At 39.1% G+C, this 14,226-nt stretch overlaps 1 protein-coding gene across 3 annotated transcripts in view; it reads left to right on the top strand.

Annotated features, from left to right (window-relative positions):
* Ubtd2 (ubiquitin domain containing 2) overlaps positions 1 to 14,226 on the top strand; it is a 57,413-nt gene that overhangs the window by 5,657 nt on the left and 37,530 nt on the right. Inside the window, exon 1 of one of the 3 annotated variants that reach the window (XM_074057797.1) lies at positions 9,198 to 9,309. The exons of the other annotated variants lie outside the window; for them this stretch is intronic. Coding sequence (XP_073913898.1) covers positions 9,213 to 9,309 — 97 coding nt within the window. The 5' untranslated portion in view covers positions 9,198 to 9,212. Of the gene's footprint in view, positions 1 to 9,197; positions 9,310 to 14,226 lie in introns of those variants that run through there. 3 annotated transcript variants of the gene reach the window in all.

Raw genomic sequence — 14,226 nt, 5'->3', positions numbered from 1 at the left:
AAGCCAGCCTAGGCGACTTAGCAAGAGCCCCAGAAAAGAAAAGAAAGGCAGAACCTTACACCCTACCCCAGGCCTACTGAATCAGAGTCTTCACATTTAATTTGAGAAATTAATGATGTAGGATTGCTTATAGCGTGAAGAAACTAGAATGAGGCACCCTCGGAGGTGAGGGAAGTGGCATAAGTTGGTGATGTATTGGATGTGGGGATACAGAAGAGGAAGAGAAGCAAATTCCAAGGTTGAGGGGGCATGGCTCAAGTGGTAGAGTGCCTGCCCAGCAACAGTGAGGCAGCCCTGAGTTCAAACCCCAGTACCAAAAAAAAACCCAAAAAGTTAACAAATCATCCTGAAACAGACTTAAAAAAAAAAACAAAAAACTTGTCAAATTCCAAGGTTGTGAACATGGGTGACTAGGAATATCAAAGGGGTTTGACAGAAAGAGAAATCTGGAGTAAAGCCCTAGCTCAGTGTGACATGTTAAGGTGTGGATGACAGGAGAATGTTTTAGTGGAGACTCATTTAGGGTGGTACAAAAGTTTACACGTGGAACTCTGTGTTCAGGATTATGAATGTGGATTTGAGGAACTGGCTAAGGAGGTTGCCTGAAGGTGTAAAAGTGAATGACTGTTGTAACTGAACAAGGCTGAAAGTACTTACAGTCGAGTCAGGAGAGTTTCACCAAAGGTGGAGAAATGAGAGAAACACCTCAGATCAGGGCCTGATACATAGTAGACAGTTGTACACTGAATTTTGTTGATTTACAGAGAAACGGGAAAAGTCTATTCCTGTGAAAGTGGTAGGTCTGATGGTTTTAAAATCATATTGTTCTTACAATTTTGAGAATAAGTTGCTTTGGTAACTTTTCATTCTCCTTCTGGTATTTGCAGATTCTAACCATAGTTTGTTGCTCATAGTTTGAAACAAGGCCGACTGTGCACCCAACCCCAGAATATGCCAGTAGCCCTTCGATGTCGGTGTGGTTCAGGACAGACACGTGTACAGCCATTCTTGTGAAGAATGTCGTGCATCACTCTCCCCTGGGTATTGTCAGTAGCCCATGTACTACCATTCCGCACACTGTCTAACTGGGCTGTGAAATTTTCTTACTCTTCCATTCTTTGGCTTGTGCCTGTAATAAAGAATGAATGAAAACTGAGCAAGAAGACTGAAGATTCAGATTTTTCCTTTTTCCCTAGTGTGATGGTGGAATTAAAAATTGTTCATATTTTCTGAGCTGGTAAACTCTGGGGCTTTATGGGAGGGGAACATAACATTTAATGTCACTACAGAAGGAGAGTTATACTGTGAAACAGGCACACACTTGATGTAAAACTGAAGATGACCGGTTTTACCAAGAGGAGTGGAGTTGTGAGAATACCAGAATGAAAAGGGGCAGTGCGAAAGTGTAGCTGGAAAAGTGGTGCTCTGGGTGGGCAGGTCTGGCCAGAATGGGAACTGACTATACATCATGGAAGCTAGTCAGAAAATATTGGGGAAAGGTGAATCTTTGGAAAAACATTTTTTAGGTTTTATATTAAAAACTGATAAGGGCCATTGTAGGTAACCCCTAGCCATCGTAACTTCCTTGGGCTTCCTCTGTCTCAATTCTCTCTTAAAGGCTTAGAGTCTCAGTGAAGATGGTCTTGGAATTTATGTTGAAGGTGTTTTTGAGGAAAACTAAGTATATTACATGAAGCTGCTGGTTTTTTGTATTTTTCATCTTTTTTATCTTTTTGCGGGGGGCGGGGGGTGGAGATTGAACTTAAGGCCTCCTGCACACTTTGCATGTGCCCTACCACTGAGCTGCACCCCTGGCCCAGCTGCTCTTTCATCTCTAGTTTTCATTCATTTAGGAATCAGTTACTAGCATGATAAACTATTGACAGAAGCTTTAATTCATTAGACATGACAGAACTCTCTTTCCCCTGACTTTCAGTAGCCCTGATCTATGACACGTCTTTCCTTTGGACAGATTTCAAAAGCGTGGATTTTGCATGGAAACCTGGCTTTCCGTTGTAAAGGCAAAGCTTTCACAGTACCTTGATTAGCAGTGCTTCATTCAGGTGTGTTCTCTACTAGCATGATTATCCAGTGTTTATCACTAGTCATAACAAACGTTTACTTTTATGTTAATGAATTACTTACATCTCTTGTGGCTTTTGTGCAAAACAGATTTTATTTTTTGTGATACCAGGGATTGAACTCAGCGCCTCACACTTGCTTGGCATGCTCTCAACCGTGTGAGCTATGACCCCATCCTTTTCCTTTTGTTTGTTTTTCAGATAGTGTCTCAAACTACTTTTGCCCTGGTTGGCCTCAGACTGCAGTTCTCCTGCTTCCACCTCCCCAGTAGTTGTGACTACAGTGGAGCACCACCCTGCTGGGCTTGTTTTTGAGATAGGGCCTCACTAACTTTTTGCCCATGCTGCCCGGTAGCTTGGATACAGGCATGAACCACTATACCCAGCCCCCCAAGATGCTTGTTGCTGGAAGGGTTAAGCAATATAACCAAGTTAATTGGATGCAATGATTGATTCAGTGATTTAGTGATTGTCTGGTTTTCCATTATTGCGAGTACCTGTGTGGTTTATCTTCACTTAATGAACCACTGCCCTGAATTTCCCACTGACCCTTACCATCCCACCCAGCTTTCTGCTTTGGAGGCAGCACTAGGTTACCAGCAAGTATCTGATGATTCACTGGTAGCTCAAGGAACATGTGTCTTGACCAAGAGCAGTCAGCGTTACTCTTCTTGCATCAGCTGCTTGGACTTGGAGTCAGCAAGAATCAAGTGTTTTGTTTTGTTTTGTTTTTAATATATCCATGTATTGAGCTGAGGTTAAATATTGCTGAGAGTATACATCGGGTCTTACAATGTCATATTCTTGCTTGTTTGCAGTAAAACTTAAAAGTTCCCATTATAGTTTCTGTGTTAGTTACTTTTACAGCTCTGTGATAAAGTACCTGACCTGAACCACATCGGAAGGAAGGATTTATTTGGCTGGGTATTTCAGAGGTTTCAATCTGTGGTTGGCTGGCTCTGTTAGTTAGTCCTGAGTCAAGGCTGAACATAATGGCGGTGGGAATCCCTGGAGGAGGAGGCTGTTCACCTCATGGTAGATAGGAAGCAGAACAAGAAAGGGACAGGAGATCAAGTATAACCTTCAAAGTCACTCCCCCATTGACCTGCTTCCGCCAGCTGGGAGACCAAGCATTCAACACTTGAGCCTGTGGAAGACATTTCATATTCAAACTGTAACAGTGCTCGGGTTCAGGAAATGAATTTCTGTTAAGTTAGACATGTAAGAAAGAATGAATAATTTACCTGTTAAAGTCACTTTGAGTGAATTTTACTTGTGTGTGAAGTCTTATTGATAAACATTGCCCAACACTTGACTGAGTACTGTTCTTGTTTTTGTTCTGCGGTGCTGGGCATCAAACCCAGGGCCTTGTGCATGGTAGGCAGGCACTCTATCATTGAGCTGTGCTCAAGCTCTACTGATTCAGCACTTGACTGACTAATGAATTTGTGACTTGGGGGCTTTTCTGATGGAGTTCTTAACCTCTCAGGAAACTCATCAGAAAACTTCGTGTGTTTATAGAAATTGGGTTTTAGGTATAAGCAAGGGCAGGCTACTACTTTACCTTGGTTCAGATAGCATCTGTGCTGTAGTCTGTGTGACAACAATACTTCAAGGTAGAGTAACAACTAGCCCAGTTCATTTAGTTATGACTGCCTTCAACTTGGGGCAAACACTTCATTTCTTAGGTGAGTTAAGGTGCTTCTCACTGTGTTGCCAGCTGATCCCAAAGTCATGGACTCAAAGGATCCTCTCTCATCTTGCCAAGTAGCTGGGACTATATTGTAGGCATTCACCCAGCTGTTCCTGAAACTTGAAAATAGCCAGTCTCCTTTGTTTTAACTCCCTGCACTGAAGCTGTGTCATTGGAGTTACAAATAAGGCCCACTCTGTGATAAACAAGTAGCTTTGGCCCACTGGAGGAATCATCTGGGTGCTATTTAAATATTTAGGTACAAGTTTTAAAGTCTATAGCCATGAAAACAGTATTTATTATGAAAGGATAAGGAGTAGTGGGGAGCAGGCCAGAAAGCTGCTGAGGAGGTGGTGTAAGATACTGGTTTTGAAAGGGCGTGGGTGAAGAAGTGGCCTAAGCTGTTCTGTATGCACATGACTTTGCAGAGATCTTAAAAACGTGGAATTGGGGACTGTTAAAAGCTTGTGGAGGGGAGGGGTGACGTGATGTTACTAAGGTGTGCTGTCACATTTGAAGAGGTATCATGCCATGATGAGCAGACCGAGTTGTGAGATGGCGTTATTGATGATAACAGTTAAATTATTAAAAAGCTATCTCTTGTGCTCCCAACAATTAAACTAATTCCCTTGTAATGCTGGCTTTTGCAAGGTTATTTTCTACAAAATCCTGATGTACCAGATTGTTACAGTCTAGTAGATTTTTATTTCTACAATTTCAGTGGTTTCACCATGGGCTGCACTTAAAAAATGCATAGTGTTTTCATGTGCAGGACTGTGTTTGTCCCAGGTCATTCTGTGTCTTTGGTCCCGGGTTTTGGGCATGGACAGAGTCTAGGCTGACATCTGCTGCCTGCTTGAATTTCAGTTGTGGTGAGGGGAGGTGCATCAGCTATGCTACTTTAGGCTTGCTTGCTTCTGTTGTTGGAAGGAGTGATCGATTAGATAGATGTCTTTACCATGATTACATGTGATTCTTTTTTAAAACCCCTTTAATGACAATTTTTAAACATATCGAAAATGTAAGACTGTAGTCCAACAAATATTTGTTTCCATCACTCAGATTAAACAAATTGCACTTTGTCATTACTTTTAAATACTGTATGTGTGTATGTATATATATTGCTTAACTGTTTGAAACACCCATCTCTTACAAATAGTTATTCTGCATAACCACCATATCTGTCAGCCCTAAGATTAGCTACTTACTCTTCATGTCCCAGAGATCTAGTCGATAATCAGAATCCCTCAGTTCCCCTCAACTGTCTTTTTTAGCTGTTTTTTTTTTAAACTGAGTCTTGTCAGTATTCAGATGGTGCATTTGTTTGTATGTTCTGTCTTTTTATTTACTTGTTATTTTTTTGGCAATATGGAATTTGAACTTGGAGTCTTGCACTTGCTAGGCAAGCGCTCTACAACTTGAACCACACCTCCAGCCTTTGTTGCTTTAGATTATATTTCAGATAGGGTCATGTTCTCCCCCCAGCCAGCCTCAGACTGTGATCCTCTGACTTATTGCCTCCCTTGTAGCTGGGATTACAGATGTGAGCCACCATGCTCAGCACTTTATTTAGTCTTTTTAAATCTAGAACCATCCCTCTCCTTTTTTTTCTTGTGGCATTGACTTTTTAGAGTCTTACAGAATGTGCTACAATCTGTGTTTGTCTCAGTGTTGCCCTGTGGTGTTATTTAATGTGTGCTTCTAGCCTTGGCACTTTTCTTTGAACTGGAGTTAGGTAAGGTTGATTTTAACAGGACTATTGATTCCCTGTGGTAATTTATTACATCCTTCCTCCCCATTTCTTCGTCTGCCTTCCAACATTGGCATGATCGTTTATTACTGACTAAGTCTGAGCTTTTCTCTCGATTTTCACCCAGAAAGAATCCTGCCGTCCTCTGAACTTCCATTTACTGTTCTTACAGGACCTCTTGAAGCCCTATCCTATTTTTTACATTTGTATGTTACTTAGGATGTAAGCTGCACTGGTCAGAGACTTCATTCTCACTCAGTGCTTTAGACTCAGCTAATATTTATGTGGAATATGTCTTTAATTCTATTATAATGGCGTTGGGAGAGAAAGTAATATTTTCTGAATTGAAGCCTTACTTGATTCTACAACAGGAGCTTTTTAAACTAGGACCGTACAGCATAATGAAAAGATCTGGGAATCAGAACCTTTGAGAACTAATTACACCTACCTTATCTCTTTTATGACCTTAACTGTATCGCTTGACTTCCTAACGTTTTAGTTTTTTAGCGTGTTGGACGAAACCAGTAGATTTTTTTTATTTTAGTTTTACATAGTCAATAAAGTCCTGGTTCACAAAACAGAAAGATAATTTTTCAAAGTTTGAATCACCACCACTATCAGATGTACCCCAAAGTACACATGAAAATCACAGCACTCAGTGTTACGTTCTCCCTGAGCATTGGCTGTTGCTTTGTGCAACAAGAGTGTATCCCAAGCAGATGCACCTGTGCTTGCTGCGAGGTTTAGTTGGGCCCAAATGTCCATGTGCTGTGTTGGTTGCTCACTGTGCACTCATGACATTGTGCCCTGTGAACATTTCTGAGCTTGAGTTCCACAATCAGCAAGCCATGTGCAGATGGCTCCCTGTGTTCATGTATGCATAGAGATGGCAAGAGAAGCTTCACTCCAGTGTCTTCACAGTTTGACTTAGCAGCAGAAACCAATATGTCTCATAATGGTCTTCGCATTTGAAATTCAACATTTGTGGAACTTTTTATTGCAGTTCTAAAATACAGCAGAAATATATCTTACAAAGTAATCTGAATCTCTGAAGCAGGTGTTTGTTTTTTTTCTCCCCTTGGGTTCTTTGGAACCAGTTTTAAAAATCATGACAAGATCCTAGGAAAAATCTTTACCTAACACATGATTTCAGTCAATTTCTCTCTACTTGGGGATAGGTATTCTGTGTTGGGCATTGCATGACGTATTTGGAGTTTCTTAGAAGTACTAAAAGAATAGTAGTACACTAAATAAGAAGTTTATACAATTTAGAGAAATATAGTGTTACCCAAATTTTTAATGACAGTGAGACTGTTAAGCGCAAACAAAGGAAAGATAAGACATCAAAACCAGCAAAGAAGTCAGTGAAGTGGTGATTGTGGCCATGCCACTTTAGCAGTCTGGTTACAGATTGTCCTCTACTCCATCCCTGCCCCCCCACCCAGTTCATTTCTGACAGAAATTTTGTCAAAGGATGAGGAATGAGGAACAAGTCTTCAGAAGGTCTTTCTCTTCTAGAGTAACTTTGGCTTCATAATGTACTCTGAAAGTGAAACTATTTCATTATTTATGATGTAAGCCTTACCTCTTAGTTCATTTGAAGCTGGAAATACAACTTGGCCCTGTTAGATCTACCCTCCCTACTCACCTGGCTCCGCTTTTCTCCTTTCTCCTCTGGGCATAAAATATTCTAGCTCTTTGCCTATGATTGAAGCATACTTGTATTATGCTTGACCTTTGGAAGTTCAGACAGGAAGTACTTTGGCTTGTATGGCAGGTTTGTGGTTTAAAGGAAGAGCCAGGGGCTGGGAATGTAGCTCAGTGGTAGAGTGCTTGCCTAGCATGCTTGAGGACCAAGCGCTAAAAAAATAAATTAAAAAAAAAAGTGGGAGATAGAATGAAATGAGATGCTGAGAAGGGCCTGGAAGGTGAGTCCTGGTGTCAGCCATGGCTCATGAAGAATGGGTTAGACTGTGGTAGAACACAAGGGATGTCAGTGAAAGTCTTTGCCTCCCATGACTAAGGCTTATTCTTTTCCCATTGCAGGGTCTTTGCCTTGTAAATTATGTGGTGCTTTTTATTACAGTCCTTAAAAATGGCATTCCCCTGCAATTTTTAAATTGCTTTTGGAAATGATTTCCTGTCTTCCCCCAGAATACTGTAAGCTCTATGACGCAGGGTCCTGGTTGGACTCATTCTTTACTATTTCCCAAGTATTTGGTATATTCTTAGTGTAGCCACAGTAAATAGTTGTTGATTGAATGAATAAGTGATCTAATAAATGGACAGTTGTGGCTATTTTGTCATTGGTAGAATGAAAAGTTTACTACTTGCTTTATTTCATTGGTTTTTGAAATTATTACAAACTGATTCCTCAGTTGAACAAAAGCCCATCATCTTTTAGAGACTTTCCTCATAGTAATTAACTCTGGGATAAATTTCTATTTGCCCATCTGTTGAAAGGCAGCAATCTCATTTGCTTGCTCCCTAATTGTTTGTTGTTTTAATTTTATATTATTCTATCATCTTTAGCAAACCTACTGGTGATTTGACTTGCTTTGGGGGTGGACAGAAGGTTAATTGTATTTGTTGCCCACCTAGCCCAGTGAAATTTTGTTAGGTTGCCTATCAACTGATTCTGTGCTTATACTGAGTGCAATAGAAATTCAGGTTTCAAAAAAAAGAAAAAAGAAATTCAGGTTTCACATACACCCTATACTGACTACTGTATTTAGGACCAGATGTTATGGTTCACAACTGTAATCCTAGCACTCAGGAGATAGAGGCAGGAGGATCATGAGTTTAAGGCCACCCTAGTCTACATAGCAAAACTGTCTCAAACCCACTCACCCCCAAAAAACCCAAACTCTGACTGTATCTCTTATTTAAAGCAGACATTTTGAGGGGTATTGGAGGAGGACAAGACTCTGCTAGAATTGTCTTTTAAATACTAAAGACTAATTTCACTGGAAGTGCAGATCAGTCTGTCCTTTATCTTTTCTTATTTATTTTTTATGCATGCATGCAAGATCAAACCCAGGCCTCATGCCAGGCAAGCAGTCTATCAATGAGCTATATCCTCAGCCCTTTACATTTTAAATCATGTTCTTTTATATAAAAATTATTTAGGAAAAATTTCTTAGAGCATTCTGTTTTAGGGAGAGATTTATTGAATATATGAATAAAACTTGAAGCTACATAATATAGTTTAAGCTTTATAACATACATACCTAGAACTTTATAACATGCTTTATATTTTGAGATATTTAGTAACACAAATATATTTCACAATTTTGTCTTAATTGTTACTACTGAAATCTCTATTCCTGACTCTTAGTTGCACAACAAACATATACTGTATACTCTACTAACATACTTGAACTTGTCTGTAATGGGTACATAATATTGGCTAGATGAACAGATCTTTGAAGTCATTAAAATAATGATTTAGTAGTTTAAGGTTCATGAACATAATTAACAAATATTTGAGAGGAACCATTGTTAATGATATATATATATTTTTTTTTTTTTAATGTACTGGGAATTGAACCCAGGGCCTTGCACATGCTAGGCAAACACTCTTCCACTTTGGCCATGCCCCAGTCCTACATTTTGGCTTTTAAAGAATCTTCACATACATTTTTTTTTCAAAATTCTTATAAGAACTCTTTGACTTTAAGGAAGACTGATGCTACCATCTCCATTTTACAGGGGAGGAAAGAGGCACGGAGAAGTTTTGCAGGCTCTGTCCTCTGTTGTCTCGTTGCATATTCTCTCCAACGATGGTGAGGGCTTTGACTTTTTGTTTCTTGGGAAAAATGTGTGTGTTTTCCTTTGTTGCAGTAAACACAGTTGAGCTGAAGTTAATAGGATGTGGGTTTTAAGGACTTAGGTTCATACTCTAAAGTGGGGATGACAGCAGTAGAAAATGAGCTGGATAATTGTTGTAATCCTAACAAATGATACTGTGTTTTCCAAGATTAAAGTTTTGAACTGAGATCCTAATTATCTACCTGGATCAAAAAGAAAGAAGTGCTCCTCTTGCTCATCTCCATTGCTGCTTCTTTAATAACATTCTTCTCCTCTCTGCTTGTTATCTCAGCTGACTGCTTGCAGCTTAAAGCTTGCTTTATTCAAGCCTGACTTGAACTGTATGGGGAAATAAGTTTCCTTGAGGTTCTTTTTTTTTTCTTTTTTTTTTTGTTTTATTATTCATATGTGCATACAAGGCTTGGGTCCTTTCTCCCCCCTGCCCCCACCCCCTCCCTTATCACCCACTCCACCCCCTCCCTCTCCCCCGCACCCCCTCAATACCCAGCAGAAACTATTTTGCCCTTATCTCTAATTTTGTTGAAGAGAGAGTATAAGCAATAATAGGAAGGAACAAGGGTTTTTGCTGGTTGAGATAAGGATAGCCAAACAGGGATTTGACTCACATTGATTTCCTGTGCGTGGGTGTTACCTTCTAGGTTAATTCTTTTTGATCTAACCTTTTCTCTAGTTCCTGGTCCCCTTTTCCTATTGGCCTCAGTTGCTTTTAAGGTGTCTGCTTTAGTTTCTCTGCATTAAGGGCAACAAATGCTAGCTAGTTTTTTAGGTGTCTTACCTATCCTCACCCCTCCCTTGTGTGCTAAAGCTTTTCTCATGTGCTCAAAGTCCAATCCCCTTGTTGTGTTTGCCCTTGATCTAATGTCCACATATGAGGGAGAACAAACAATTTTTGGTCTTTTGGGCCAGGCTAACCTCACTCAGAATGATGTTCTCCAATTCCATCCATTTACCAGCGAATGATAACATTTCGTTCTTCATGCCTGCATAAAATTCCATTGTGTATAGATACCACATTTTCTTAATCCATTTATCAGTGGTGGGGCATCTTAGCTGTTTCCATAACTTGGCTATTGTGAATAGTGCCGCAATAAACATGGGTATGCAGGTGCCTCTGGAGTAACCTGTGTCACAGTCTTTTGGGTACATCCCCAAGAGTGGTATTGCTGGATCAAATGGTAGATCAATGTTTAGCTTTTTAAGTAGCCTCCAAATTTTTTTCCAGAGTGGTTGTACTAGTTTACATTCCCACCAGCAGTGTAAGAGGGTTCCTTTTTCCCACATCCTCGCCAGCACCTGTTGTTAGTGGTGTTGCTGATGATGGCTGTTCTAACAGGGGTGAGGTGGAATCTTAGTGTGGTTTTAATTTGCATTTCCTTTATTGCTAGAGATGGTGAGCATTTTTTCATGTGTTTTTTGGCCATTCGAATTTCTTCTTTTGAGAAAGTTCTATTTAGTTCACTTGCCCATTTCTTTATTGGTTCATTAGTTTTGGGAGAATTTAGTTTTTTAAGTTCTCTGTATATTTTGGTTATCAGTCCTTTGTCTGATGTGTAGCTGGCAAATATTTTCTCCCACTCTGTGGGTGTTCTCTTCAGTTTAGAGACCATTTCTTTTGATGAACAGAAGCTTTTTAGTTTTATGAGGTCCCATTTATCTGTGCTATCTCTTAGCTGCTGTGCTGCTGGGGTTTCATTGACAAAGTTCTTACCTATACCTACTAACTCCAGAGTATTTCCTACCCTTTCCTGTATCAGCTTTAGAGTTTGTGGTCTGATATTAAGATCCTTGATCCATTTTGAGTTAATCTTGGTATAGGGTGATATACATGGATCTAGTTTCAGTTTTTTGCAGACTGCTAACCAGTTTTCCCAGCAGTTTTTGTTGAAGAGGCTGCTGTTTCTCCATTGTATATTTTTAGCTCCTTTGTCAAAGACAAGTTGGTTATAGTTGTGTGGCTTCATATCTGGGTCCTCTATTCTGTTCCACTGGTCTTCATGTCTGTTTTTGTGCCAGTACCATGCTGTTTTTATTGTTATTGCTTTGTAATATAGTTTGAAGTCAGGTATTGTGATACTTCCAGCATTGTTCTTTTGACTGAGTATTGCCTTGCCTATTCGTGGCCTCTTGTGTTTGCATGTAAATTTAATGGTAGATTTTTCAATCTCTTTAATGAATGTCATTGGAATTTTGATGGGAATTGCATTAAACATGTAGATTACTTTTGGGAGTATTGACATTTTTACTATGTTGATTCTACCAATCCATGAGCATGGGAGATCTCTCCACTTTCTATAGTCTTCCTCAATCTCTTTCTTCAGAAGTGTATAGTTTTCCTTGTGGAGGTCTTTCACATCTTTTGTTAGGTTTACACCTAGGTATTTGATTTTGTTTGAGGCTATTGTAAATGGAATTGTTTTCATACATTCTTTTTCAGTTTGCTCATTGTTAGTGTATAGAAATGCTAACGATTTTTCTATGTTGATTTTATATCCTGCTACCTTGCTACAGCTATTGATGGTGTCTAGAAGCTTCTGAGTAGAGTTTTTTGGGTCTTTAAGGTATAGGATCATGTCATCTGCAAATAGGGATATTTTGACAGTTTCTTTACCTATTTGTATTCCTTTTATTCCTTCTTCTTGCCTAATTGCTCTGGCTAGGAATTCCAGTACTATGTTGAGTAGGAGTGGAGATAGTGGGCATCCTTGTCTGGTTCCTAATTTTAGAGGGAATGGTTTCAGTTTTTCTCCGTTAAGTATAATGCTGGCTGTAGGTTTGTCATATATAGCTTTTATGATGTTGAGGTACTTTCCTTCTATTTCTGGTTTTCTTAGCGCTTTTATCATGAAATGGTGTTGGATCTCATCAAAGGCTTTTTCTGCATCTATTGAGATGATGGAGTGGCTTTTGTCTTTGCTTCTGTTAATGTGGTTTATTATGTTTATTGATTCCTTGAGGTTCTTAAAGTACAAGAAGGAAAGGCTTGGACTGGAAGTGTGGCTCAAGTGATAGAGCGCCTGCCTTGCAAGCTCGAAGCCCAGTACCACCAAAAAGAAAGAAAACAGGTTTTGTCTAGTAAAGCCTTTAATAGTTTCTTTCTAGGACTGTGTTCTTATGTCACCTAGTGGAACATTGGAGGCTCTCATAAAGTGGTGGTTGCCCCAAGGGATAGGTCAGAGCAGAGTCTGCATTTATCATACCAGACACGGACATTCGGAACCTCCTTCTGGTTTTATAGCTCATAAAAGAAGTAGGGACATTCCTACCTGCTGGAATGCCTCACTTAGAAGTTGGAGCAAGGGAGCCTTCTATGACCTATAATGTGGAGAGCAGCCCCTATCATAGCTTTTGCTTGTCCTGGCTTTCGCCAGTTTCCACCCTGGAGAGTTATTCTGGAAGCAAGGTTCTAACTGAATGCTAATTAGAAAGCTCGGGTATTTGATTATTAATACACAGGCCTGTTGAACAAACCTTGCACTGTGAGTCTGGCTTTTCTATTCTTACTTGTGATGGTTGCATCATGCCACAGATAAATGGCTTCCTGAATGACTCAGAGTAGTTTATATGCCCTATAAGTGCTCACAATTTTAAATGAGAAGTTGCAATGTGCCATTGCATAGGCTGTAGAAAAAACGAGCATGAGATACCCATGAATAAGGCACTTCAGGTTTGGCAAGAGCTCGGGATGGTTTTAATTACATTGGGTTCGTAGCTAGGGTAGAAGACAGGTGTTGTGTGTGTGTTTTTATTTCTGTTTTCCACATTCTAGCACTAAATGTACCGACTAAAGCTTCTGATAAAACCTGCCTAAGACAAGCAAGCGACTGAAAAGTTTTTTCTATAGCACATATCTTCTGTAAGCATGCTAAGAAAGGAATAATAAATATATAGTGAAAGAAGATTTTTTTAAGTTTGAGACATGTAAGGGTTAGGTACAGAAAGTTTGACCATTTATCAGGGTGGGAGAAAAAACAGGTTTTTCAGATAAAAATAGAGAAGAAATTAAATGAAATTAGGATGAAAAACAACATTCACTTTCCATAAAGAAACAGTTCTGATTTAGTAATAAGTACAAAGTATAAAACACAGTACAGGTTATTTTTGTAGCACAATCTCGGGAAAACTGCTATAAAATTTTAATAGGAAAATATTGATTAGTGATCTTTTTGCATTTACTCTTGATATGCTCTAAAAGCTTATTCTAACATTGCTGAATTAAATCAATACCTGGTCAAAAGTTTAGACTGCAGCACTTGTAGAATTAGTTTTGCCTTGTAGATAACAAAAGAGAATATTAAAGCTTTGATTACAGAAACACACACAATACATACACAAAGTGTACATAAATATATATACACACAAGAACATGAACCATATAATTATATTTTGTATTATGTATAAAAAACTGTACACTTTCTGTGTGTATGTATTTGTGTATATATAAATTACAGTCTTTTTCTGTTTTATATGAGAACTTATTTAGGACTAATCTATAATCAGTTTTAGAGCTTTTACTTATTTGTTTGTTTTGCAGTGCTGGGAATGTAACTTAGGGCCTTGCACATGCTAAGCAAATGCTATACCACTGAGCTATGTCCCAGGCCCAGTTTTAGAGTTTTTAGAATATCTCTCTCGGGGGAAAGAGAGAGTAGAATTGTGTTTTGAGATATACAAAGTGCTTATTGAGGTCATTGGCGCCATAGTGTCTAGAATTTGACTTTTTGACTTCACTGATGTTAAAACTTTGGGAATGTAATAGGAATGTCATTGTTAACTTTTTGTTTGAGAGGCATTGATAGACTGTTCAGATCTTGTTATCTGTTTTAAAAGTTAGGAATTAATAGAGTTTATGTTGACATCACAGTGATGTGAGA

The sequence above is a fragment of the Castor canadensis genome, chromosome 16 (genome assembly GCF_047511655.1).
Source record: "Castor canadensis chromosome 16, mCasCan1.hap1v2, whole genome shotgun sequence".
NCBI lineage: Eukaryota > Metazoa > Chordata > Mammalia > Rodentia > Castoridae > Castor > Castor canadensis.
This window is presented reverse-complemented; position numbering and strand designations above follow the sequence as displayed.